The sequence below is a fragment of the Dryas octopetala genome, chromosome 2 (assembly GCF_963921425.1).
Source record: "Dryas octopetala chromosome 2, drDryOcto1.1, whole genome shotgun sequence".
In the NCBI taxonomy this organism is placed as follows: domain Eukaryota; kingdom Viridiplantae; phylum Streptophyta; class Magnoliopsida; order Rosales; family Rosaceae; genus Dryas; species Dryas octopetala.
The window spans coordinates 3690530-3718509 of NC_141367.1; the positions used below are offsets into that span (position 1 = coordinate 3690530).

Sequence of the window (27980 nt, forward strand, 5' to 3'; positions counted from 1 at the left end):
AATTTGTCAAGTGGTTCGACAATTCAACTAGATCTAAGCATGCCAGTTAAGCAAATAAATCACACATATGGTAGGATTAAAAATGAGTAAAAAACCGAGAACAAAAAAACCAGAAAATTGGTACGTTGCAGCACTGAGCAATCGGTGTAATTGTCGATGGCTCGGTGATGAATGTCGAGCGATCGGTGAAAAAGGTCGAGTGCTTGGTGGAGGAAAACAATGACTTCCCATAGCGCAGAAAAAAAAAAAAAAAAGAACCGTCACAATCAACAAGGTATAGAATTTTTTGGAAAAATTTTTCAAAACCAAAGGTAATTAAGGTAGGTAAAGTATAGGGTACTCCAAAACCTACATATAATGGCATTAGGAACGAAAACTTAAAGCTTTGATACCATGTTAAAATCTAAGTTTTTAAAAAATAATAATGATTTTATTCTTCCCAATATGGGGTACATATAGAGTATACACAATGATACATCCTAATAAGAAAAAGAATACAATAAAATACAATCAGGAAAGCAAGCTAATAATGTGGAAACTAATACAACAAGTAATTGTAATCCTAGATAAACTCGGAGAGAGGTTTCAAATGCCCCTTGGAAAAATAAGCATTCTTCTCACAAAAGGTGACATTCATCTAAACAAAAAATTTCCAGTAGAAGTTGTACAAAAAAAAAAAAATTCCCAGTAGAAGGATGATAACACTTGTACCTTTTTTATGCGTACCTTTTTTATGTCACAGAATATCAAGGCTCAGGGATCCATCTTGCCTCAGTGATGTTGATAAACATGAACAAAACTATGGGAATGTGGAGTGTTATCCCACATTGAAAAAGTATAACCTTGCATAGTGACTTATAAGGGTTTGAGCTACATCTCTCATTGCCAATTAGTTTCAGGATGGATGCCTAGATTTCTTCATGGTATTAGAGCAGGTTCGCCCACGTGTATTAAGCCGAGTGGCCACACGTGTTCCACGACACCCAATATGAGTTGTCCACATGTTTAGCTTAAGTGACGCTGCACGTGCGAGGGCGTGTGAGAATGTGGAGTTTTATCCCACATTGAAAAAGTATAACCTTGCATAATGGCTAATAAGGGTTGGGCTACTCCTCTCATTGTCAATTGATTTTGGGATGAATGCCTAGATTCCTTCATGGTATCAGAGCAGGTTCGCCACGTGTGCTAGGTCAAGTGGCCACATATGTTCCACATCACCCAATATGAGTTTTCCACGTGTTTGGCTTAAGTGATGCCACACGTGCGGGGGCGTGTGAGAATATGAAGTGTTATCCCACATTGGAAAAGTATAATTTTGTTCAGATGACATCCTTCAAATGTGCCATCTCTAAAGCTTCCCATACGTCAGCATCATTATGTTCTTGAAAAGGATCAAGATTAAATCTCATAGTTCCTAGGAAAATAGAACAGGAGGACCATTTTAAGAAGAGAAGATGAGAATGTTATACCGAGATAAGGTCTTAGAGGTGTTTGAAACTAAAGGACACTTGACTTGCAGTTTATAATAAAGGTAGCTAAAAGAACTACATCTCTCCAAAAATGTTTGGGAACACACCTAGGGGATGACGATCTTTACGTTCAGCAACACTGGTATTCGAAGAATCGAATACATTTAACGATCGATCGACTCTGCCTATCTGCCACAGTGCCACTTCATCTTCTTTAGTTCTTTATCCTGGAAACCCAAATTGGAGAGAGTTAAGAAACACAAATTGGAAACCCAAATCGGATGCGCAAAAACAGAAAGTTAGAAACCCACTTCACCCAAATTGGACACCCAAATCGGATGTGTAGAAACCCACTCCAAACAATCGACCTGCGCTGCACCGCCGACGCTAAGTAGTAACTGGTGTTTGTTTGTGAACTTTGTGGTATATTGGTTGAGATTAATCGGAAAGTGGTATACTAGTTGTCTGTAGCCTTTGTTTGGTTTTGTTTTGTTTGAGGGATAGTTTTTCAACTTTTTCTGGAAGGTTTCCTGTCTCGGGGTGATGGTAGATTTCTTGTCCACTGATTCTTTATATATTTTACTAGGGGTGGGCATTAATATCGGGATACCGAACCCATACCTATTTCATCTTGTCCCATTTCGGTTATGTCTCATACCGTTTAGGTCCCGTAATTTTCGGGATGATCCCGTACCAATCCCGAATATAATGGGATGAGAATAGTACCAACATTTCAATCCCATCCCATATATAATTAATTTTATTATTTTTATTTTATTTTATACATTCCCCTTCTTTTCCCCATAAGACCAGACAGGCTAAGCCCACTTTCAATTATTATTATTTTTTCTCTTTGTTATGTCATCTTCTTCCCCCTCCCCTTTCTTCTCTCAACTTTCTTCCCCCCCCTCCCCGTGCACTTTCATTTTTTTTTTTCTTCTTTATTCTGTCTTCCCCCATTCCAGATTCTCTCAAATTCTCTCTTCTCTCAACTATCTTCCCCTCCTAGGCTCCTAGTGCTTCTCCCTCTCTCTTCCCAAGTGCTGCGCAGAACCCAACCACTGAACCACCCATCTGCATGTGTGTCATAGCCGCGACCAGAGTCCGGCAAGCTTCCCTCGGCCTTGAATCTGGCGACCCAGACCACTGGCGAGCTTCCCTCACCGGCGCAGGACCTCCCACAACCCCTCACAGTTGCGAGAACAGCTTGGAGAAACTCCCCCACCGCTGGCCTTCTACGGTTCTGAACCCGTCCCGAACCCATCCCATACCACATTGTTTGGTTTTGATTGGTACCATGGTCATCCCATCCCGAATACAAATTCCGGTATTGGGAACAGGATGAGGTCAGTCTTATCCCCACCCCTATATTTTACAATGGTTGAATTATTAATTAATTTTGTTTCCATAAAAAAAAAAGAAGAAGATTGTTTTATTGAACTGTAGCCTATTCTTTGCCTTTTACAACTCCTATCAAGGTTTGTTATAATTTGACCAACGTATATTTTAAATTTAATATTATATTATATTATTAACAGTTTGAATATTTGTTTCTTGACTCTCTCCAATTCGGTGGAAAACCGAGTAGGGTGTAATATTAGTTAATAATATAATGATATATATTAATAATATATATGTTACCCAGGACAATGTATAATATTAGTTAATATATATGTTACCTAGTACCTTGTGTAATATTAGTTAATAATATATATGTTTCGCTTGTAATGTGTTTCCAAATGAGCTATGCAATATATGTTTCTTTATGTTACTTATATTGTATAAATTATTTATGTTCATGAAAATGAGTCATCCGGATAATAATACAGATACTAATATTAATCCTACTAAGAATACTGAAAATTTGGTAAATGATCATACTTCACTGTGAAAGTATGTTAAGAGGCTTGGAAAAATGGAAACGGAGGAGTCAACACTATGTTTTTTAATTTTCTAGAGTTTGGATGTTTTAAATTTGGATGATCTTTTTAATGATGAATTTGAATTTTTATGTTATTTAAAGTATGTTTTAAATTATTCATATTTTTATTATTATATATTAATATATATTTTTAAAGGTTCATTGATTTTAACTACTAAATTTTAATAACTTTTTAGTTTAAGTATCCAAATTAAATAGCATTTTAGATTAGGTACTAGTTGAAAAGTCAAACAAAATAATAAAGTAAAAGGTATTAGAATTTACAAATATTACATCACATGCCACTACAATAAAAAAAATAAAAATAATATTACATCACAAATATTATATTAATTTATACTATATTGTATTTAAAAAAAAATTAAGCCGGTCACAACTTAATTGTGACTGTCTTGGTAAATTAAAAGAGACAACTCACACCACTATACTATGTATTATTTTGAGTAAAAATATTGTTTTGACCTCTATTTATACTATATTATAGTATAATTTATCTAAAAAAAAATTCAATTAAGCCACAACTTAATTAGATATGACTGTCGTTCAGTCACAACTAAATGTGAGTGTCGTACAGTCACAACTAAATGTGAAATTGAGACTATATTAGCAAATTTTTAAGATAATATAAAAGCCAAGGGCAATTTTGTCAAAACCTTATAAATTTTAACTAACAACCATCATAAGGGCAAAAATGTCAAATGGAAAAGGCTCAAATCAAAAGGGCTAACATGTTTGTGACCTAATCTAAAAAACTAGATTTAAATTTAGTAGTTCAATTGAAATATTATATAGTGTTCATGCTATACTAAAAAATTATTAGGATTTGATATTTAATCCTAATTTTCTATATTTTTAATTGTCGTATCCATGACGTATTGTGTCCTAATTTTTAGAAATTTGTCCTAAAACCGTGTCGTATTGCGTATCCATATCCATATCCATATCCGTATCCGTTCTTCATAGGCAGAAACACATGAAGTTTGGTGAATGATCCCTTGTTGTTGGTATAAACAATGAGTGAATTCATTGCTTAAACTTGAATGAATACAACGGATTTATACGAGAGCAACAGAGTCTCATGTTACCAACAAAATTCTCAGCAACTCTATCAGCTAGAACCTATCCTCATCGCAATCTATATCTTATCCCTATAATATGACTGAGAATACAAAATTAAACTCGAATAACCAACACCAATCCTAGCCGCCAATAAACCCCCTCAAACGTTGCAAGTAGGCGAACGGAATGCGAAGTTTGGAACAAAAAACTCGAAAGCCTTGTGCTACAAAGTCTTAGTTAAAAGATCGGAAACTTGAGGAGCAGCTGACACATATTGGCTAACAAGATTACCAAGAGCAACCTTCTCACGAAAAGATGGCAATCAATATCAACATGTCAAGCACAACCATGAAAAACGGGGTTGATAGTCATATAGAGAGCAGATATTTTATCACTGCACATTTTTGGCCCCGTTTCAACCATGGAAGGTTTCTCCATGTATACTAGTTCCGTTAAATAGCCATTTAAAAGGCATTTTTGATGTCAAGCCGACGAATATCCCATTTATTTTCCAAAGCCAAAGAAAGAACAATACCGAATGATGGTTGGTTTGATTACATGAGAGAAGGTCTTTACGAAATCAAGACCAGGAATATGACTTTAACTGGGTGCCGAAAACCCATTTACATCGCACAATATTTGTTTGATTAGCCACCAATGCTTCAAGTTCTTTCATAGGAGCAAAGCCATCCAGGACCAGGATGTTTCATATCAGACTTAACAGACTTGGGATTTGGTTTCACTATGTGGTCCTTAGATTGTGTAACAACGGCACGAGTGGGGCGGACAAACTGCTGTGGAGGTGAAAGCGAGGGCAAGCAAGAACGAGAAGCTAAAGAAGACTTGGCATGGTCAATGGGAAAGACCAAAGGAGAGGAAGGCGATGAAACTCCACAAGGACCAGAAGGCTGCGAAACACCAAATCTGGACAAAGAGGCAGCGTGGGGTGGTCAGAATGAATTGCCTCATCATAGTTAACAAGGCAAAAACTTTTTCACAACCTGAAACAGGCTTACCTATCACTGCAAGATCATCATAGATACCTTTGAAGGTGAGAATAAGTGGACAATGATGACTCTCCCCTCTTATGCATGTGCAGCTTTTGCTGCAAATAGAACTCCCTTTCTTTGGGAATCTTGAGCAAAGGCATGAGACAAAGTGTCCCAAATCTCCTATGCGGTCTCTTGATTTTATTTTATTTTTTCTATTTCTTAATAAGATATTGTATGAATCTTTATACAATTATAAGATTTCACTAATGCTTTTTCTAGTATCTAGATCAAGTGAATTTTATTTGATGGGAGGTGTATGAGTGATGAATTTGGTTCATAATTAAAAAGTTTTTAGTTTTTGATTCATCAATGTGTTTATCCAAACATAACTTGATTAAAAAATCAGATTAGTAAGAAGTAATCAAACATGATTCACTAACAACATTGTATTAAGATTGATTACTACTAGACATAAACTCAAAATGACATGACACGAAATGGCAGGTTTGGTGCTCAACTGCTGCCGCACAATAATCCCTCACCTGTATTATTAACATACACATACAAGATTATACTAAGTATTACAAATATTACATATACACATACAATGATACAAGATTATAGCCAGTAACTTAAATAAACAGGGGGTTTTAAGTCTTAAGCTGGCCATGTACCTAGGCCATGGTACACTTTCCTTCATTTTTCCCTCGTGGCATTTTTTTTATTTAAGAGAAACCAAGGAACTCACATAAACAACACTTATTTTAAGTGCAATACTAATTTTATATAAATTACATGCAAGCATTTTATAGTGCTTCTATGAATTCCTGCAAAGAGGTTTACTTGTACAGACTCTCTATTTGCTCTTTGTACAGTGCCACAACTCTGTCCCTTCGAATTTTCATAGTTGGAGTCATTAAACCACCATCAATCTGCAATCAAAAGGCATAATTAATCACCCAACCAGTCACATCTCTAACTTCAATGCCAAAATGGGCATGGATATTTTACCGCAAAGGGCTCATCCACAATCAAGATTGGCCCAATTTGAAATGAACACCCTGAAGTCCTGCATGAATAGAAGGAAAGTTATAAGAAAAATAAAACATTATAAACTCTAGTGCAATGACCTAAAGTCTGTTATTGTTCCTTGAAAGCATCAGAAGTCACACATTCAGCTTGTTGAGCCAAATTGTGAAATGCACAGTCACGCAAATCCATCCAATATATCCAGAATAATTCAAGAAAGAAATCTTACCATTTTCTCAATTCTTCATATAGCAAGTTTGTCATTTTATCCTTACTTAGGTCAGAGGCATTAGCATCTACAATAGACAAGTTTTTGGCTGCAAGTAAAGCCTCATCTTTGTTTGGAACAATTATTGCCCCAAGGCGCCGTTGATCCTGCATATATGAGTGCCACCAGATACATAAAATCAGTATATCTCCTCTTAAAAGTGGCAGACTATTGACAACTACAATTCTGGACAGTCCAAGCAGAAAAAGAAAAAGGAAAAAAAAAAAAAAATGAAAGTAAGATGCTGAAACTCAACCTGGCCAACGACAACAATTTGTTGAATTAGACTACTTCTCATGGCAGCTTCCTCAAGCTCTACTGGTTCAACATTTTCACCTAGCTTTTCCAACAAATTAAGTTAAAGAACAACCAAAAATGGCAACAAGCGGGTGTTAATAGGGAAAAAAAAGTAAGAAAGTAAGAAAATAAAAAGATGAGAAGAAAAAAATCACAATATTATGAGAGACGCATTCAAATTCTTAAGAGTAGTCTTCAACTAAAGAAACTTTCACTAAAGGACTGTTTTCAGATTTTAGAATATAAAAAAAATACTTGACCCACTTCCAAAGAACTTAAACCTTTGAGAATAGTGGTAAACTAAACAAATTTAATATCAGAATTAGAAAGTTAACAACTAAAAGCTCTTAATTTGAAATATAAATGAATAAAGAGATAAGAGTGTCCTGCAACTTCAAAACGTAAAACTGTAGTCTGGAATAATTTGTTATTGAGCAAACAAAACTTTCCATGTAACATGTCCATTCAATATAAAATGACACTACACACCGCATACATATTACAAGTCGTAAGTTGCAACAATGCTTGACTAACATAATATAAGTTGTAAGTTGTAACAATGCTTGATTATGCAAGGTTATAAAGCACGGGTACATTATCATGAAAATATTAAAGATCTACACAATTATGAGTCCCATAAACCCAAAAGAAACAATGCTGAAAGTTAAATCAAATGGCACCCCTGGAGTTGCCAAAAACATTTACAAAACTTATAAAATAAACGAAGGACAGAGTACATCGTGTACTATAAACACTACATTTTAGAATGAACTAAGTTCTCAGCACACATAAATTCACATGACTGAGACCACTGGAAAGATAATGAATACATATTCCTATATAGCATAACTGTATAAATTGAAACGAGTGGCATACCACCAAGATGCTGGATTTCTTTATTAATAAGAAACAATGATTCAACATCCAAAGAATAAAAAATGAAAAACTTCAGTAGATTTGGTAAGTAATAATAAAGATAATTAATGACATTATCTGGCATGAATTGAAAAAACTAGGTAGATTTGGCATCTAGTGTTAACAAAAATTATATACTTTTGTATATCTTCATTAAATTTTCATGAATTTTACAACAGTGATTCTTAATTTAACAAATTACAAGCTATTCTTTTTATTTCAGCAAAAACAATAAATGCTAGATTTAAATTTCTTTCATGTTAAAATGAGCACTTACCATTACAAGGAAAATAAATGTTTCAAAACATACATTTTAAGCCAAAAAATTTTCCTTAATACACGTATGTTAATATTTTAGTTTTATAACAATAATTGTTTCTTCAAGATTGTGTGAAAGATATTACATAGTCCATGAAACTGAAACCACAACGAGATATTTCAAAGTTGTTACTCGTTAGTGAGAAGATCCATGACGGTGTTGCAGAAGAAAATTAAGCTTTTTGTATACCTGTAGAAAGGACTATAGTGTCCTTTGCCCGTCCTTCAAGCACAACAACACCTCCACAACGATGGCTTCGCCCTGTTGAGTGGTGAGGAGCAATCCAACCAATATCTCCAGTATTTAGCCAACCATCCTTATCTAATACTTGCTCTGTAGCCCCTGGATTCTAGTTCAAACATGAATAGAAAAAGGTCACTTGACATCTTAGGTAAGAAATAAGTATCTTGAATTCTGATTATAATAATTAACAATGAAATTCAAAAGTGCAAAAAATTAGACATAAATCAAATTAAATTAAAAAAAACAATAACTAAGAGATATTCTTCTATTCCAAATATACTTATTCACTATAAGAAGAGAATCTCATTAGATGAAAATGTTAGCATCTATGTGGCATGAGGTTTGTGCGTGTGTAATATGAAAATAAAAAAAACATATTGGGATCATTGCCCTTAAACCAAATTAACACTCTTTGGATGATATCTTAGATGCAAGCAGCAGTACAATGATTGTTCACCAAGATTCAGAGCAAGCACAGTTTCCATGACTCTGCACTTAAAATACATAGCCTATCTGTCCACATTTTCACCAACTCAATGCAGTAAAACCATAAAAGACAATAGTTTATGGGACACGGATAAGTAATATAATAAAGCAAGATGTCTAAGAGAGCAAAATAGGTTGACAGAGTGTGCAAGTATATGGGAGAACGTTATGGTTACTGTCAAAATATAACATCCTAATAGCTTAAGCTTTTGGCAATGATTGTAAACCAACAAATATTATCATGTTATGGGATCCCAAGTGAGGCCCACATGTGAGGGACAGTTCTAAAATATCAAACAATAGTTGAGTCCTGGTGATCAAACACTGTGCTAACCCTGCTTGCACTAGAGATATATCTGGAAGGGACAGATTTGGTTTGAATTACATGCATACATATATGTATCATGTATGCATGTAAATATACAGTACAACACAGAATCTACCTACCATAATATAATGCTAAAACAGTTCAGAACTACAAACAGTAAAAGGGCTGCAGTTTAAAGAATTCCATATGGGTGACTCCGCGACGAGTACTAGAAGACTACCAAAGACATAACAAAGGGTCCTTCAGCTAGATCATCTTTTCAGTGAGGATAAAGACTCTTAAAGAATATCACCCAAACAAAAGAAGACTCTTCCACCTTTTGCAGACTTATAAGTTATAACAAAGCATCTCGATAAGAATGAAGGAAATGAGCTTTAATAAGTTTTGTTCACACTATTACAATACCAAAAGTTGCATGTCATAACCTACTTTCCACTACAAAATTTATTAGCATATCTTTCAACAATTCAAGAATTAGAAAGCTCATTTTGATCAAAAATGATGATACCTTGTAGTATCCTTTCATTACTTGTGGGCCCCTAACTTTTACAATGCCACTTGAACCAGGTGGGAGAACTTCACCAGTTTCAGATTCTACAACTTTGAACTCCGTATGTCGAATTGGATGCCCAACTGAACCAAGAACCTTCAAACAAATAATTTGTGACATTGTCATACAATGTACCACTCTATAGAGAAAAATATATGTTTGACACAAAAAAACAAAGTAGATGGGGAAAAAAAGTCTGTCAGAATAGAACTAAAAAGAGAAGTATAAATTATTAGAGTTTATAATGCTGAAAAAGTGATTCCAATTTCAGAAGACTTGTTCAAGCAGCTAAAATACAATTGAAGATTTGGAATAGATCAATATAACCTAAAAAAATAATGTTAATATATGGTGTTAACTTTCTATTAGCAAGAGGATAAATTCTAGCAATAAAGGAAGTCAGTTCTTGTTTATGGAACAACCTATAATTTAAACAGGATTAGTGAACCTTCACATTTACTATTCATTTCAAAAGCTAAGTTGTTAAGAGACAAACCCACCAGCGTGTATCAAGCACAACTCAACAACACAAACTCACATTCCCCTTGATTTTTATGTCCACACAACTGAACCTATTTTTGCCTTACATGTAAATAATAAAAATGATCAGAAACAGAGTCATCATGACACTGGCATACCATGCTAAATTTAAAACTGATTCTCAAAACTTATGCTGTTAAAAGATAAGTCCAACAATGTATATCAAGAATAACACAAAAACTTTTGTTCAAGGATCAAGGGAAGATATAAAACCAACATAACTTAACCTCTCACTGCTAGAAGATCCCAACCAACAATGTGATGACTGCATGAAGGTGACACTTTCAAACAACTTTTTTTGGTCGGACACCTTTTTGTTATCACATGCACCATCATTGGTGCCATTAACAAACAAGTAGATAATGTACATTTTAGTGTAAATTAGATTGTAATTCTTACATTACATTTTGGCCTCCGAGCAGCACTAACAGGAGAAGTCTCTGTTAAACCATATCCATTCTGTACTTTCACCCCAATTGCCTGCAAGTGTACAACACTAATATGAGATCTGATATCAAAACCTTCTGTTTAGGCAGCAAAATATGTGTGAGAATCTAACCTCAAAAAATTTATCAATATGTGATGGCAAACTACCTCCTCCACTAATGCCAGCCTGCAGGAAGCCAGGGAAAGATCTACTGAGTCCCTTCTTTCCAATGAACAGCATAATATCTAGTTTATCAATGAGATGTACTTAAAAGATCCATTAAAGCAACAAGAGAATATAAATTCTCTTTCAAACCACAGAACTTTTGCAAATGGGAAAACAAAATGTAGAAAATAAGCCGTTCCAAAAAAATTTGAAGAAGTTTTCTGACCAAAAACTAGAAAATATATTAGAAGAAGAAAACACTGATTCTTCAGAATATTTTGTCCTGAGTATTGAGTTGGTTGTGAACTATGATCTACGAAAGCGAACCCACAATACCCAATTTCTCAAAAAGAAAAGTTCTAATTAATGAAGCTGACTACAATAAATAACTTTAAAATACAATGACCTTTCAACATTCCAATGATCTACGAAAGAACACCACGAAATATCCACTTTTCACAAAGTCAAATTCCAATAAAAAGAAGCTGACTACAATAAATAACTTAAAAATAAGACGACCTTTGATATTCCGATAGCAGAATGAATTTTACTATAGACTAGTTTATTTCCCAACATATGCAAAGGCCATAGTATTGCAGCAACAATTCTCGCCCATAACCAATCAGATACTGAAGCAAGATACGAAGGCTGCTTCTGGTTCCTCGTCAAATACATCCCCTATGAACCAAATTGAAATCATCCAGCACAATAAGTTTGGTGGGAAACTAGCTATTAACTAATAACATATTAGACATAATAAGATCAATAATCAAGTGTGAAACCAGTTGTAACAAACTGGTTTCACGTTACAACTGGTTTCACACGGAGAAAGCAATTAAAACAAGAATTAAGCACAAAATTTAGCAGAAGGATTCAAATAAATGCAGTCAAACAAAATGTTTCTATGACAGAATAGTCAAACAAAAGTTTGAAGCAATAAATACTACAAAAGACCCATCTAACTGGTGGGCCACACATTTTTTCATGGTTTCATAAATAGTTTAGTTTATTGTTATTGTTGGAGAGTAAACGTATATTGTAATTACGATTCTAGCGTACCTGATTTCCAAGTTTGTTTAGGTGTATAATATGGTATCAGTATCTGATATCACTTTGTTGTAGGGTTATAATTAATGTGTTTTGTTCCCACTTTTTTCTCAATATGGTATCAGAACATCAGTTCTGAGACCAAATCTTTATTAAAGGAAGATTGTTCCTAGGTTACCGTCCGGCAAACTTCATCCTACTATATATATATGTTTTCATATTATCCTATAGAGTTCTTTTACCTATCGTTCTTTTACTGTCATTTATTTGGTTTTCTTTTTGTTTTTTCTTATGACATCTTCACTGACTATCGTTGGTGTCTCATCATTCTGTTGTGTTTCTGATCGTAGTCCTCTTAGAAAATCCGTTCTCCCCTTACGGTCAGATCTTGTCGGTGTTGGTTGTGCATAGTAGCCATGCTTGTTTCCATGTTTTGATAGCTCCCTAGTTGACAGTTGATTATTGACTGCTTGTGTTTAATTGTTGAATTTCCTAAATTAAGTTTGATTATTGAGTTTTCTTGTAACAACTTAATAACTTAAGGCTTCCTCCAAAAGTGCCAACTCCAGTTGACATTTGGGTTCCTAGGCCTTACTTAAGTATCCTAGATATTCTTTGACGTGTAGCTAATGTGAGACTCAAGAGTATCGCAATCTCCACTTCTTTAGGCCCTGCATACTCGCCAAGGAGGGAGAATACACATATACCAATGAACGAACCTTTCAAATGTAGGACGCAACAATTTACATGTCCATTTATCCATGCTACCTTATAGCGTCACTGGCAGGGAGTCGTCATCACAAGTGTCTCCCCCAAGTCACACATAGGCAATGGGATGAGTCAACTCTAATACCATTTGTAATAACCTAAGATCTCCTCCAAAAGTTCTATCTCCAGTTGACATTTGGATCCTAGGCCTTACTTTAAAACTCTATATCTCTCCAACACATAGTTGTTGTGGGAACCAAAGTATCGCATTGTTGTTCAAAGTTTGTTTGGTTACTGATATTCCTGCACACAAAATTAAAAAATGGTTAATTACAATTTACTCCTTGTACTATAGGTCAGTTTCTGTACCTCACTATCAAAAAGTTACAATATCAACCCTAATGTGCAACGTTACAAATAACAGCCCCCCATTAAGTTTTCTGTCAATTTCTCCGACATGGCACGTGGGACTATTTAAGCCAACGTGGACAACAAATTTATGCCATGTGGACAACGTAAAAGGACATAAAATTTTAAGCACAAAAAGAAACTAACATTTACACTTTTAAAAAGTTGAAAATGAATAAACATAAACAAAATTATTAAGAAAAAAAAAACCTTGATCCCCATAGTCCCCACCTCTCTCCTCCTCCCTCCTTCTTCCCCTTCCTTCTCCCTTATCCCTTCCAAAATCCAGCCCATGGCAGATCTGCCACGACCCACTCCTCTCCTGTCACCCCAATCTCACCCCACCCCACCAGTCCTCCTTAGCACAATCTGTTTTTTTTATTAACTTTTTTATCTTTAATCCTTTTATTTCATTTTCAATTTTTTAATGTGAAAAAGGTTAGCTAGTTTTTTAAAAAAATATATTTTTCCGTTGCCCACATGGTGTAACTTTGTTGTCTGCATCAGCGTAAAATGAGACATGCACATGCCAAGTAGGCAAAACTATAAGACAATTGAACGTTTTGATAGTTAGGGTGAGCATTCTAACCTTTTTGGCAACATCACTCAAATGTTAGGGTGGGCATTCTAACGTTTTAATAGTTAGGTACCAAAGTGAAAATTTTGTTTTGATGCCAAAAAGTGTTGAGGCTCATTCTTGCAGGAAGGCACATGACATGTAAGTGGTTCAAGTGGTGAGGCTCGTGATGCTACCTGAGTTATTTATGAAAACACATGATGCATTCTGCTTCTAGGCACATAATGCCTAAGTTGTTTAAGTAGGCAATAATATTTATATTCAGTTTTCAAAAGGAGCATCTCAATCCCAAAATCTACTTTTTGTGCAAATTTTTTGAAAATTGATTCCCTGTCAATTTGAGGGATTGAAGATGTGGAATATCATATTCAAAGAAGATTCAGGACTTAAAAGTGACAATTATCCATGGCAGCACAAGCACAAATCCAATATATTTTTCTAGTTTTCATTTTATGTGTTTAGTATGTCCCATGAGATAGCAAATAGCTTGATTTAAACAAGACAAAATGCTCAGTGGTTGAACCTCATAAATCCTCTTAAACTCCATGTATGCCAAACTGATCCTTATGAATGTAAGTGCAATAAACTTACGAGCTGTAGAGCTCGTAGAAATCTGTTTCTGAATCCCACTGCAAAGAGAATGTAAATAATTTAAACATAAATAAAAACTAAAGGAAGAAGCTTTGGGAAGGAAATAGTTTATCATACCAAAAAAAATGTTCTAGATATACCAAGCTAAACAGAGGGTTCATGATTTCTTGTTATTATTACAGCATGAAATTTCAAAAATGCATATCCATTTATAATGGTGAGAAACACAGACAAAATACAAAATCTCAGCTTCACTCCAAATAAAAAAGGTATGTTGCTTAGATACGTTATATTCTGTCATTTAACATGCCAAAGTACTACCCACAGAAAGCAGAAAAATAATAAATAAATAACACAAAACAGGTAAAAGGTTACTTCATTTATAAGAAGCTAAACCTTCAAGAAGAAATCTGAAGCAAACTAGTGCCCCAATGTCTTATAAAAGTAAAAAAAAGCCCTCAAGCCAGGTCTGTTAAATTCTTTTGGCTGGTTACCATTCCCCGTTGGTCCTAGATCTATTTTGTTCCATTAAAATTGTCTTTCATCACTAGTGCATTTTTAAGGTTCCAGTAGCATTTTTAAGGTTCCACATTCATAGACAATGAAGATTGACTCAACCAATCTCACAAATATGCAATATTTTATGCATTTGTATAATTTACCCCAAAAAAAGAATCTGGACACATGTTCAAACAAACAAACAAAATAAAAGAAAGAAAAAACGAGAGTTGGCTGGAACACTTTGTAAGAAAAAATAAGAGAGTTGGCAGTAGCATAATCCCCAAGAAAAGGACATACCTGTAAAGCGTCTCATAGACTAAAGGAACTGAAATTACGTAATTTGGTTGATATTGTCGCAAATCATCCTATCAAATGATAATAAAATTAATTAGAACATATATGTTTTTTATTAAAAAATAGAACATACAAAATCATAACCAGAAATCAAATAATTTGATGTGAAATGAATAGTTTTTGCCATTTTATATCACAACCTCCCTATCATGTATACATACTAGAGACATCACATTTTCAGCTCTGGAACTATCATTTCTGAAAAGTTTAATGTAATAAACCAAATAGCATCTTATCATGCATGAAAATCAACAATTCGAAATAGAAATACCTTCAAGTTCCTCACGGTTGTGTATACTTGCTCAACTCCATACGTAAATGTGAAATACTCACAAGCTCGTTCATAGGCATGCCAAGGTGGAAGCATGCTGAGAAATCTGTCTCCAACTTCAGCAGGTACAACATCCCAGAGGTTTTTTATCTATGAACAAAAACAAAGCAAATGACCTCAAAACCGAATTAAGAGTTACTGATTAAGACATGTATTGGCTTCAATTCTAAGAAAATGAAACTGGGGAAGGTCTTCCAAAATGCAATAAATAGTCTGCCAAAAAGGAAAGAAAGGAAGGAGAGGGAACAAAGGAAAAAAATGAATCATGTTGGTTTTAATTCCCTCCTTAGTGGAGGAAAATAAAAAGGCTTGCTACATAGTTGGTGACTTGGTGTGAAGGATGACATAAGTGGAATAATGGCATTAAGTGAATTGTCTCTTAATCTTCCACTCAAACAGAAAAGATAAGATGGCAGTAAATTACTAGATGAAGTGAACATTCTACATATTATTGCTTTGTCAAAAATACCAAGATTATTGAACAAACAAACCTGATGCAACAGATTCCGATGAGTGAGCATGACACCTTTTGGGTTTCCAGTTGTTCCACTTGTATATACTAGTGTAGCAATATCATCTGAGTTGATGGCTTCATACATATAGTATTTCCCTGCAATTAAGCCACATATCCACCAGCCATATTGTAGTCCATTCACAGAAAGACAATTATATAACCACAGATGGATAAGTAGCAGTGCATAGAAACTGGAATTAACAGCACAGCAATTGTCCTGTTAAAGAAATACAGCTATCTAAGGTGCCAAACATCATATGCATTCCCGAAGTATGATCACACTATAATCAACCTTCCATACCACACCCAATTTTTTCCACCCCTGTTTGGTTTTCATTTTACCACACAGATACACATACATAAAAATGTACAAAATTATTGATACATAAAAAACATATACACCTGTAAACTAAGTAAATTCATAGTGATCTATCGATTTTAGACAAACATATATATATATATATATATATATATATATATATATACATATGGTGGGAGACAAATAAAAGAATTTTTGAGGATTATGAGGGAGTACGTAAGGAGAAACATTGGGTGAGGGTTAGATTTTGGGCCTCACTTTGAGCATCTGAATCTTCAGAATTTAGGGATACTTCCTACTGTACTGCTTTAATTCTAATGCATGGCAATGTGTTTGTCTAACAATAGTAGAGAGGCTAGTATACAAAGCTTTATTATCCTGTATTGTGATGTGCGTATTTTGGTGGACTTCTGGTCCACTAAGTATGTACTTTGTTGAGAATCAATTAAATTGTTTGTTCAAAAGAACCAAGAAAAAATATAGATACAGCTATATGCACAGATATCAGGCAAATTATTATTTAGATATGTGGCCTAGATTCACAGTCAAACAACATAACACATTACATTTCTGCAAGAGAACACTACATGTATATGCCAAATCAAGCTTTGGGCCTTGAAGATCATTGCCACCTAACTCAATCATTAAGTTTGTAATTGATGTGAATTCTTTTTATAAGAGTAATTAATGTGATATTAGGCCTAATAAGTGTTGACTAATGTGAATTCATATAAATTAGATTTAAATTGGAAAATAAAATGTTGTCAAAGACTACAAATTCAATGAAGTGAAGATGTTTTTATACATTAAAATTCAAGTTCAATGTCATATATCATATGTGTCAACGGCACATACTGCTTTCACCTTACATGTAATCTATGCTTACCATAAATATACCGCTTTACAAATTTTTCATATTTATTGATGAAAGTACTGATCAGATTAGCATTTTCTTAAGTTTCATTCAAAATTTTCATGTTTTAAGCAAATTTCAGTTGTTTCCGTAATTTTTGTTGATATTTCCATAAATCCAAAGTACCAATGTTTCTACCAACTTCACCATTTTCTTCAACCTTGCTTATATCCAAGAACTTACTACGAATTCTTACTTCATAGTTCCAGCCCAAGTCTATCACGATTTGATTTGTCTAATGCATGCTTTATGATACCAAGTGGCATAAGAACATATAGTTGGAAAAAGAACTTTAGTCCTTGAGTTTGAAACCAGAATTCAGGAAAGGGTTTAAAAAGTATCTTAAAGTTAAAAAATAAATAAATATTAACAAAAATAGATGGATGACATACGTGCATCATTAGAATCAAGCATACTCTTACGACTCTCTCGTCCCAAATCTAGAATCTCCTTATAGTTAAAAGCAGGGATCTTTCCTTCACTGGCCAGGCTTGACTTCTCCCCCCAAAGAAGAATTACAAATTTCATGACAACCTTGGAACAGAATGCTTCTGTAATCCGATTGAACAATTCAGGACTGTCCACAGCAAGTGCAACACTGTAGTAACAATGAGTAAGCTCAAGATTATTCCATGGTGTCATAAAGGAAAAAGAAAAGGAAACATTTTTTTATAAATACATAAATATACACCACATGATATGCACACTTTTGTAGGTCCAAGTGGTTTTTAAGTATCTCAAAGCCATCCTCAAGTTAGAAGGGACAAAAGAAAACTCCTACAAACCGCATAGAATGGGAAAATCAAATTAACATTTATTGTCAAACAGTAATTACTTCAACATTATGCATTAAAATAAATATGTAGAACTATCTAATTCTTTGAGACTCCTCAAATCCATTGTATTCGTGAGTCATACTGTATTCAAGCAAATTAGCACTCATTGATGCTCAATAAGAGATCCAGTGTGCAAGTGGCCTACTATCATAAGGTGCAACTGCACAAATCAACAATAACAATGGGTAGCAAAATGAAACACAATGAGACAAACCATGTTACACATCAAGATTGGAAATGAAATATAGAGATGCATTTAATACAAAACATATGGCATCTCAGTAATCATATATTTATTAAGACAATGGCGGCGGAAATTGACTTGAATAAGCAGAAGAATGCACAATTAAAGGGAAAGATTTCTCCAAACCTTTCGGAATGTTCATATATTTGTAATAACTCTTCTACAGATGACCTTGAACCTCTTACCACATTGATTGCTCCAGTGGCCATTATACCTAAACCAAAATAAAATATGAGAATGAGATTTAAATTTTGGAGATTGAGCTACTACTAATGAGATCTATCAATAAACAAAAATATAAATCTGGAGCAACGCCCACCCTTTGGTTAAGAGCATTTACTCCTACAACTAAAGCCAAAGTTAGAATTCCCCCTCCCCCTTTGGCCTCCCTTGTGAGCAAAAATAAATATCATGTGCTTTAATGAGTTTTTCCCTAGAGTAAAACTGAGCAGCTAAGCATTGTCCAACTTCATACTGAATGTAAAACAGTTTATATCTTACAGTTTCAAGCTTATTCGAAAAATTGATAGTTTTTCGCGAGCCATGTAGATGGTTGAAATGATAGCTATATGCCACACCAAATTAGCATTGCACTCCCCCAACATACTCAATATATTAAAGTTCAGACCCAAGACGTTCAAGTGTATTCTATGAATACAAATTGCTTGCCACATGGATGGGTGGACTGCCAGCTGAACACACCACACAAATTCAGTACGTGGTTTATAAGTTCTAGGGGGGCTTTTCTTGGTTTCTAGTTTCTGTGTTCCTGATGGACTTCTTGTCCATCTTGTTTTGTGATTTCTTTTTTCATTAATAAATTGTTGTTTACTATCAAAAAAAATTTTAAAAGAGAGAGAGAGAGAGAGAGAGAGAGAGAGAGAGAGAGAGAAGTGCAAAATTTACAGAAACTTTTCATGGTTTTCAAGAATAAATATAGAACACTTAGGTGTGTCTTTATTAGCAAAAATTAAAAGGAACAATACTAATTCCTTAGAAATAAGTACATCCAAGTCACACAATATGTTGGAGAAAAAATTAAGGATGTTTACGTAGCCCCTTTTGTATGATGCATTCCCAATTTGCCACCCTGTTGTTTGTAAGGTATTACTATATCCCTCGAGGATTGTTCCGCTATATTTTGCTATCAACATGGATAAGAAATGGACTTAGTCTCCTTTCAAGCATGCATTTTAGTTCATACTCCAATTATCCATAGCAGGATGAGGAGCAATAAACCTGAGGAGAATAAAGTAATGCTTTCTAAGAAATAGGGTGGCCATAGAGAAAATGAGCATACGATAGGGGCTGAAAGTGGGCATATTATGATATACACGTGATCTTTCTCCAACATCACCATTAAACCTCCTTCACTCATAGATATTAAGGCAAACAAGGGATGTAGACAGTAAAGTAGGCATGGGTATTTACACTATCAAGTCATCACTAAGGTAATTTAAAAGGAAAATATTTTTTCTAATAATATTGAATTACAAGAAAAGTGGCCAATACCAAATACATTTAGTAGAAAACATAACAAAAAAAAAAATTCATAATTCAAATGTCAAAGAACAGAAGGAAGTGACAACTAAATATTGGATGAACTGAGGACAATGAACAACTATTCCCAAAACACCATTTCAAGCAATGTGTGAAGTCTTAATGGACTACAACAAAAAGGCTCTGCATTTATGATACTAGTGATCCAAACAACACTTCCTCCACTTGATGCAGGAGCATCTCGTAGGGTTCCATGACTTATTATTATTTTTTAGTAGCTTTTTAATTTTTATTCCTAGCTGGATTTAGAGTCTAGTTTCCTTATCATTAGGTCTTTAAGGTAATTTTACTTTATGTTTTCCTAGTTAATTTAGGTTTATGCTTTCCTAGTTATCTTAGGTTTATGTTTTCCCTATATAAGCTTAAAGCTTAGGTTGTAATAGACAGTTTTTGGCATAATATTATTCAGAGATTTCTGATGTGAGAGCTTCTTTTGGGTTCCTAAACCCTAGAACTCATCTATCTACGTTCCAACTTTGATTCTATAGCTTTATTCTCTCTCTTTTCTACTGTTATTGCTGGATTTTCCTTTCTACTGTGGTTTTTGCCCTATTACTATAGCTGGACAGTAGCCCTATGCTTCTGTCCTGCATCAATTGGTATCAGAGCAAACCCTGGTTGCAAACCCTAGTTCTACACCATGGCTGGACGTGGTAGAAGCCGGGGACAAGGAAACCAAGCTCTACAAACAGAGATGGCAGAGATGTGGTGTATGATCGAAGATCTGTCAAGAGCGGTGGAAACGCTCAGACGACAGGAACGTGCAAAAGCCCGTATGGAGATTCCGGAAGGCGGACGCAACCCCTCGAACATACCGGAAAGTAGTCTTGAGGATGAACATTTTGTGGAAGAAGTGGTGAGTTATGATTATCCAGGTTCTGCTTATGATGGCGTTGAATCTAAGAATCGTGGTTCTCATGAGTTGGATAGCCCTTTTGAAGAAACTTTGGATGACTTGGAAGATGATAGTTCTCTAAATTTAGATCTTCCTCCAGTATTTGATAGTTGTCTAGAAGATGATTGTGAAGCCTGTTATGTTATTTGTTTGGGGCTTGAGAAAACTTTTGACAAAGAATCTAGAGAGAGTAAAGAAAATGTTGGGTCTGAAATTTTTTTGAAGGAAGGGAACCAATATAAATTTGAAGATAAGGTGGTACAGGAAATTCTTGAAGACATCATAGAAGATGAGCCCACAATCCTGAAGTCCCACGACTCTATAGGAAATAATGCTTCTGAATATGTTGATTTCATTGGAGTTGATGCAAGGAACTTCAAGATTGCCAAGAACCTGATCGATTTTGTAAATCAAATGAAAACTGATGTGAAGAAATTATGGAATGCAAGATTGATCATGGACAATAAAGCTAACTATTCAAGAAGGATCAAATATTCCAAATATCTCTTTGTTTGGAAAGGAAGAAATCAATTTCAAGACTATAAGTTCAAGAAGAGTTTATCAAGATTATCCGCAGATGTTGTGAAGACTTACTCGCCGGAGTCGAGTTTTTCCCAACCCGGTGGAGTTGATGCAAGAGCATCTCCTAGGGTTCCAAGACTTATTATTATTTTTTAGTAGCTTTTTAATTTTTATTTCCTAGCAGGATTTAGAGTCTAGTTTCGTTATTTCATTAGGTCTTTTAAGGTAATTTTACTTTATGTTTTCCTAGTTAGTTTAGGTTTATGCTTTTCCTTGTTATCTTAGGTTTATGTTTTCCCTATATAAGCTTAAGGCTTCGGTTCTAATAGACAGTTTTTGGCTTAATATTATTCAGAGATTTCTGATGTGAGAGTTTCTTTTGGGTTCCTAAACCCTAGAACTCATCTTCTACGTTCCAACTTTGATTCTATAGTTTTATTCTCTCTCTTTCTACTGTTATTGCTGGATTTTCCTTTTTACTGTGGTTTTTGCCCTATTACTATAGCTGGACAGCAGCCCTATGCTTCTGTCTTACATCAATTGGTATTAGAGCAAACCCTGGTTGCAAACCCTAGTTCTACACCATGGTTGGACGTGGTAGAGGCGAGGGACAAGGAAACCAAGCTCTACAAACAGAGATGGCAGAGATGTGGCGTATGATCGAAGATCTGTCAAGAGCGGTGGAAACGCTCAGATGACAGGAACGTGCGAAAGCCCGTATGGAGATTCCGGAAGGCGGACGCAACCCTTCAGACATACCAGAAGGTAGTCTTGAGGATGAACGTTTTGTGGAAGAAGTGGTGAGTTATGATTATCCAGGTTCCGCTTATGATGGCGCTGAATCTGAGAATCGTGGTTCTCATGAGTCGGTTAGCCCTTTTGAAGAAACTTTGGATGACTTGGAAGATGATAGTTCTCTAAATTTAGATCTTCCTCCAGTATTTGATAGTTGTCTAGAAGATGATTGTGAAGCTTGTTATGTCATTTGTTTGGGGCTTGAGAAAACTTTTGACAAAAAATCTAGAGAGAGTAAAGAAAATGTTGGGTCTGAAATTTTTTTGAAGGAAGGGAACCAATATAAATTTGAAGATAAGGTGGTACAGGAAATTCTTGAAGACATCATAGAAGATGAGCCCACAATCCTGAAGTCCCACGACTCTATAGGAAATAATGCTTCTGAATATGTTGATTTCATTGGAGTTGATGCAAGGAACTTCAAGATTGCCAAGAACCTGATCGATTTTGTAAATCAAATGAAAACTGATGTGAAGAAATTATGGAATGCAAGATTGATCATGGACAATAAAGCTAACTATTCAAGAAGGATCAAATATTCCAAATATCTCTTTGTTTGGAAAGGAAGAAATCAATTTCAAGGCTATAAGTTCAAGAAGAGTTTATCTAGATTGTCCGCAGAAGTTGTGAAGACTTACTCGCCGGAGTCGAGTTTTTCCCAACCCGGTGGAGTTGATGCAGGAGCATCTCCTAGGGTTCCATGACTTATTATTATTTTTTAGTAGCGTTTTAATTTTTATTCCTAGCTGGATTTAGAGTCTAGTTTCCTTATCATTAGGTCTTTTAAGGTAATTTTACTTTATGTTTTCCTAGTTAGTTTAGGTTGATGCTTTCCTAGTTATCTTAGGTTTATGTTTTCCCTATATAAGCTTAAGGCTTAGGTTGTAATAGACAGTTTTTGGCATAATATTATTCAGAGATTTCTGATGTGAGAGCTTCTTTTGGGTTCCTAAACCCTAGAACTCATCTATCTACGTTCCAACTTTGATTCTATAGCTTTATTCTCTCTCTTTTCTACTGTTATTGCTGGATTTTCCTTTCTACTGTGGTTTTTGCCCTATTACTATAGCTGGACAGCAGCCCTATGCTTCTGTCCTGCATCACCACTTCTCCTCCAAACAACACTTCATTTTTCATCTCTCCAACTCCATATTAGCTCTAAAAATGATCTGAGCATAAACAAAATCAGGGCAAACAAAGACCAAAGACCATAACTTGCAAGCAAACTCACATTGGAAAAATAAGCAATCCATTAATTCCCCATCGCACTAACACATAGAGCATCAAATAAGGCCAATCTTCTATCAATTGATCCTTTTCCTTTCTGATGCAATTCTTTAGGGAACTCTGATAGCCAACACATTTACACAGGAAAAAACTGTTTAACCTCTTTCAACTCCTTGCAAATAGATTTAACCTTAAAGATTTCTCGTAAGTGCTGGACAAAGTTGAGACCAGTAATACAAGTATGCTAGATCCCACAAAGGGTAAAAAGTAGTGCTTTAGAAATGCTTAAGAGCCCAAACCCCAAGTGGCCAAGCCATAAATCATATATAGAGAAGAATACAAGGTGCCATAAAGGATTGATTTAATCACACATTTTTTAGGGCAACAATGAAAAAAAAAAAATATTTATAATAATAATTGACAATAATAACAATAATAATAATGATGTTCATGATATGATGTTCATGATGATAATGATGCCGATGATGATAGAAATAGTGATGGTGATGGTGATGATGATGATTTGCATACCCTGATCTGCAACAAGCCAACGGCATGAATTATCAGCAAAAAGTGCAACTTTTTCTTCAGGCTTTACTCCAACAACTCTTATGCCTTCAGAAAAATCCAAAATATCCTCTTCCAGCTGCAATTTTGAAGAAAACAATTGGATTCAAAAGGAAAGTTACAAATATAGTAATGTCTTATTTTCTTATTAACACTGAAAGACAGATACTCATTTGATTTGTAAAAAGCTAAGCATAGAAATAATATTAAATGAAAAATAAAGCAAAAATGTGAATTAGGAAATCATTAAAATAATTTGATAGAGGCGTCAATTGATGGCCACCCATTACTAATAAGTTATAACTATGGTTAAAATATATACAGCATAATCTATAAAATCAAATGGTTAAAATATGCATTTAAGACTTCAGATAATGGAGCAAAACTACATTCAACAAAGAGTGTGTTTTAAGCAAAGCATGACAAATTAGATTCTCATAACTTTAAATGGTTAGATGAAATGTTATCATCCTAAAGAATTTATCTGTAAAGTCTACATGGCTAAGACCCGCGTGCTGTTTACCTGGTAAAACAAACCCCTCCCACTGAAGAAAAACAAGTCCAGAAATTTTATCTAAATTTGGTATGGTTCCAACTTAGCAACGTAGAGACCTCTTCTAAAATAAACCAAGTTTTATCATCAGATTTCTTTTAATTAGTATGCTACTGGATAGTTAAGTTTTATTTAAATTTAAGGATCAAGTGTATTTGATAATTTCCAAAAGTTCAGAACATAGTAGTAGTGGTCCATGAATTTTCCTTTAAGCATAATTATGTATTGAGTCTTTTTATTAGATTTCAGTAGTTTTGATGGTATTTGTGGTCAAAGTTTCCAACTTTCACAGTTTCTAAAATTGGTCTTCAACTCATACCAGAATTAGAACTTAGAAATACTTGGAAACCTAATCATGTGTCTGTAAAAATTTTGATATAATCAAGAACAAATTCAGCAAAATCTTCAAGCAACTATGCTTCTTTTTTGAGGAGGCAGTTCTAACCCCAGCCATGATCTCCAAAGAAATCTGTGGTAAGAAATATTTCCGTCTAACTCAGCTCTTTTCTATTGTTTATGTATTTATATATATAACTGCAATCCACCCGTATTTTCTTAAGATTCATCATCTAACTATACTTTCAAAACCACAAATTTTTCCCTGCAACTACACCATGTCCTTGAAACTAGATATCGTATGGTAGGCTTGGTAGCTAAGCTAAGTACAAGATCCAGTGACTTCATCAAATTCAGCACACAATCAAGTGTACAACAACATTAAGAAATTAGTCCCTACATTAAGTACTGAAAATATTAAAATCAGTATTACCATTCCGAAATCTTAAAATATTCACTAAAATACAAAAAAAAACAAAAAAAACAAAAAAGGAAAAATTTTTTTTTTTTAAACATTGCAGGCCCACTAAGTATATTGGTTACAAAACAGGAAGTAACCCTCTCTCAATGCATAATACCCCTATCCCTTCTGAAGGGAGAAATTAAACCCCAAGCCCTTTTGTTTTACACTGGGAGAATTTTCAAGTTATGCTACCAGAAAGCACCAGAAAATGATGCTTTGGAGCCCAAGGAATTCCTTCAGAGTAGAGACACTTTTGGATATATAGGCAACTGAATGCAGATTTTGAAAGAGATAAAGGAAAATAGTCATGATAAAACAAATATGAAAGAGATAATCAAAAAAGGAAAAGAAAATTAACCTGATTATAAGTCATTCTTGAAGGTGGGTCATGGTATGGATCCATCAATGCTACACGATCACCATATCTTTCAGCCGAAGATCTCCAAATGTCAGGAACTGCCTGCCACTCACCAGGCACCAAGGCACCATTACCATCTAGTAACGCACTTTCTAGAAATGGTGAATACCTTCTTAGCTGCATTTCCTCTGTCTGTAACAAAATATTTTGGATACAAATATGTCAGTACACTCTAGCTGTGTTTCAATCCTTATATCATACAACTTTAGACTCAAGATAGATGTTAAGAAATCCAAATTTTTTAAGCCTGTTCAAGCTAATAGAAATGAACACAACTTTTTTTAGATGTATAAACCCTATGAGATCATTGCCATAAGACCAGAATGGTCATGATACTTTTGAAAATGGCATGATGAAGTTCATTCACATTTATGTCTTGTTAAAATATATATATCTATGTATATAAACATATAAATTCATGCCCCTTTATTTCACTTTGAAAAACTCAGGAACGATTAATCCCTATATGGAAATGCAATACTTTAAGCAATCAAGCAGACACACAGGTAAGGAAAACAGACCTGGCTAATCATCTCAATACTGAAAACCTAATATAAACATGGTTGAAGCAAGAGATGATGAACACAGGACATTGTTGCCTAGTAACGTATGTCCAGAAGTACATTCTACAATAATGAAAAGTAATATACTAAACCTGATATTAAATGCCTAGGAATCTCAACACAACTATTTCAGAATACTGTCTCGTGCAGCCAAAGAACTCAACTACACATTCTCACCAACACTGACAGAATCACAGATGGGGTAATATTATGAACCAAAGCATATTAAAAAGAGCAGAAAATTACAGATAAACCAATCAAAATAACAAATCATGTTTCCGATGAAAACCTATCGCATTCTCAAAAGGGTGCTGAAGAATCACCTTTGATTGGCAGCAAAACACTCGAAACCCACGATTCAGAGGAAACCCACCTCGCCTTCCATAGCATGTTCTATGAAAGACTTGTCTGCTTCTGAATTGAAGGGCGTGCTCACAATCAAAGATGTTACCCAAGATGAAGTTGGTGGCTAAGGAAATGGTGGCCATTTGATTTGCAGTAGCAGAAGAAGAAACAGCGGAAACTGGGTTTACCACAGTAGCTCCAAACATAGCTCTCTGTTTCAGTATGTGCGTCACTATGCATATATTAAAAAAAGAGATCTTGTCAAAGTGAGAAAAGCAAAGGAAAGACAGCTGATAATGTTTGTCAAAGTTTGATGATTGGGAACTTTGAATTGTCCGCCCATTTATGAGTAGATCAAAATAGCGAGAAGGTGTAGGCGAAGATGATCAAAGTAGAGAAAATGCAAGCGAAACCTGTCAAACTCACCGACCACCACAACGTTAATGTTTGAAGGGAAAAATAATAGCCGTTAGATGGAACTAACGGCATCTAACGGCTGCGATTTGATTGTCAAAACCCCTTATTCCATATTTTATAATGGTGAAAAATGCAGAATGAAAAGCATAATTTCAATGGTGGAGGACTTGTTTGGACATTTGTGGAGTGTAGGACTGTTGCTCCATGAATTGCCATTTTATGTGAAATATTCCTAGGTACTGTCCCGAAGGCTTTCTCTGCTTCGCCATGAAAATATCAAAAACCATATTCAGTTGAGCTATTACATGTATGTTCAGATCATTGGAAAACCTAAAACACATAACATTACAAATTTTTTCTGTTATATTTTTGGATTGTCAAACACCTATAATAGTTAATTTTAAATATTGCAATCTAATAGCTATAACCTTACAGGCATATGTATATAAGAGAAAAGCTCATAAACTTACTCCCCTGTTTCTTGACTATACCAAACACAATAATGAAACATTAATATGGGCCAATGACCATTTTTGATCTAGTAAATGGTATCCAGTTTTCCTTTTGTTGGAGAATGTGTATGTTCAAATCTCATTGACATAATTATTGACTAATATAATCTCAATTTTTCTTTTAGAAAAATATAAATGCATTAAGAGTGTGACCAGGGATGGATCATCATAGTGGGCTAAACGTGCTCCAGCCGACCCTAATATATATATATATATATATTTTTTAAGCTATGTATCTATTCAGCACAGCCCACCCCAATTAAAAAAGACAAAACACTTACACACGTCCAGCCACTGCCCACCTTAATTTTTTGTTTTAAAAAGCTATGTATTAAAGCCCACTGCTCACAACCCACCCAAATTAAAAAGGAGAAAACAAAGAAAGATCACCCCAACATATTGTCGATCATCACAACGACAGAAAAGAGCAAACAG

The 27980-nt window shown here is 34.7% G+C and overlaps 1 protein-coding gene across 1 annotated transcript; it reads right to left on the reverse strand.

Moving 5' to 3' along the window:
- Positions 1–5961: 5961 nt before the first annotated feature.
- Positions 5962–26991, reverse strand: LOC147292558 (putative acyl-activating enzyme 16, chloroplastic). Its single transcript, XM_086231300.1, has 18 exons — positions 26595–26991; positions 25649–25840; positions 23903–24017; positions 18499–18586; positions 17685–17890; positions 16038–16156; positions 15487–15636; positions 15159–15226; positions 14293–14398; positions 11549–11707; positions 10997–11050; positions 10837–10917; positions 9856–9993; positions 8480–8639; positions 7016–7095; positions 6721–6866; positions 6474–6531; positions 5962–6394 (listed from the first exon to the last, which is right to left on the reverse strand). Exons 1-18 carry the CDS (start codon positions 26820–26822, stop codon positions 6302–6304), a joined length of 2241 nt encoding a protein of 746 aa, XP_086087426.1. The 5' UTR covers positions 26823–26991; the 3' UTR covers positions 5962–6301.
- Between the last annotated feature and the right edge of the window lie 989 nt (positions 26992–27980).

Bases quoted from the DNA above. Each gene is read 5' to 3' on its own strand.
- LOC147292558 (XM_086231300.1), bottom strand. From the start codon at position 26,822: ATGTTTGGAGCTACTGTGGTAAACCCAGTTTCCGCTGTTTCTTCTTCT. The intron at 24,018-25,648 runs GTTAATTTTCTT...TCAAAATTGCAG, and splicing joins CAAGAATGACTTATAATCAG to CTGGAAGAGGATATTTTGGA. The intron at 6,867-7,015 runs GTTGAGTTTCAG...TCATATATGCAG, and splicing joins AAATTGTTGTCGTTGGCCAG to GATCAACGGCGCCTTGGGGC.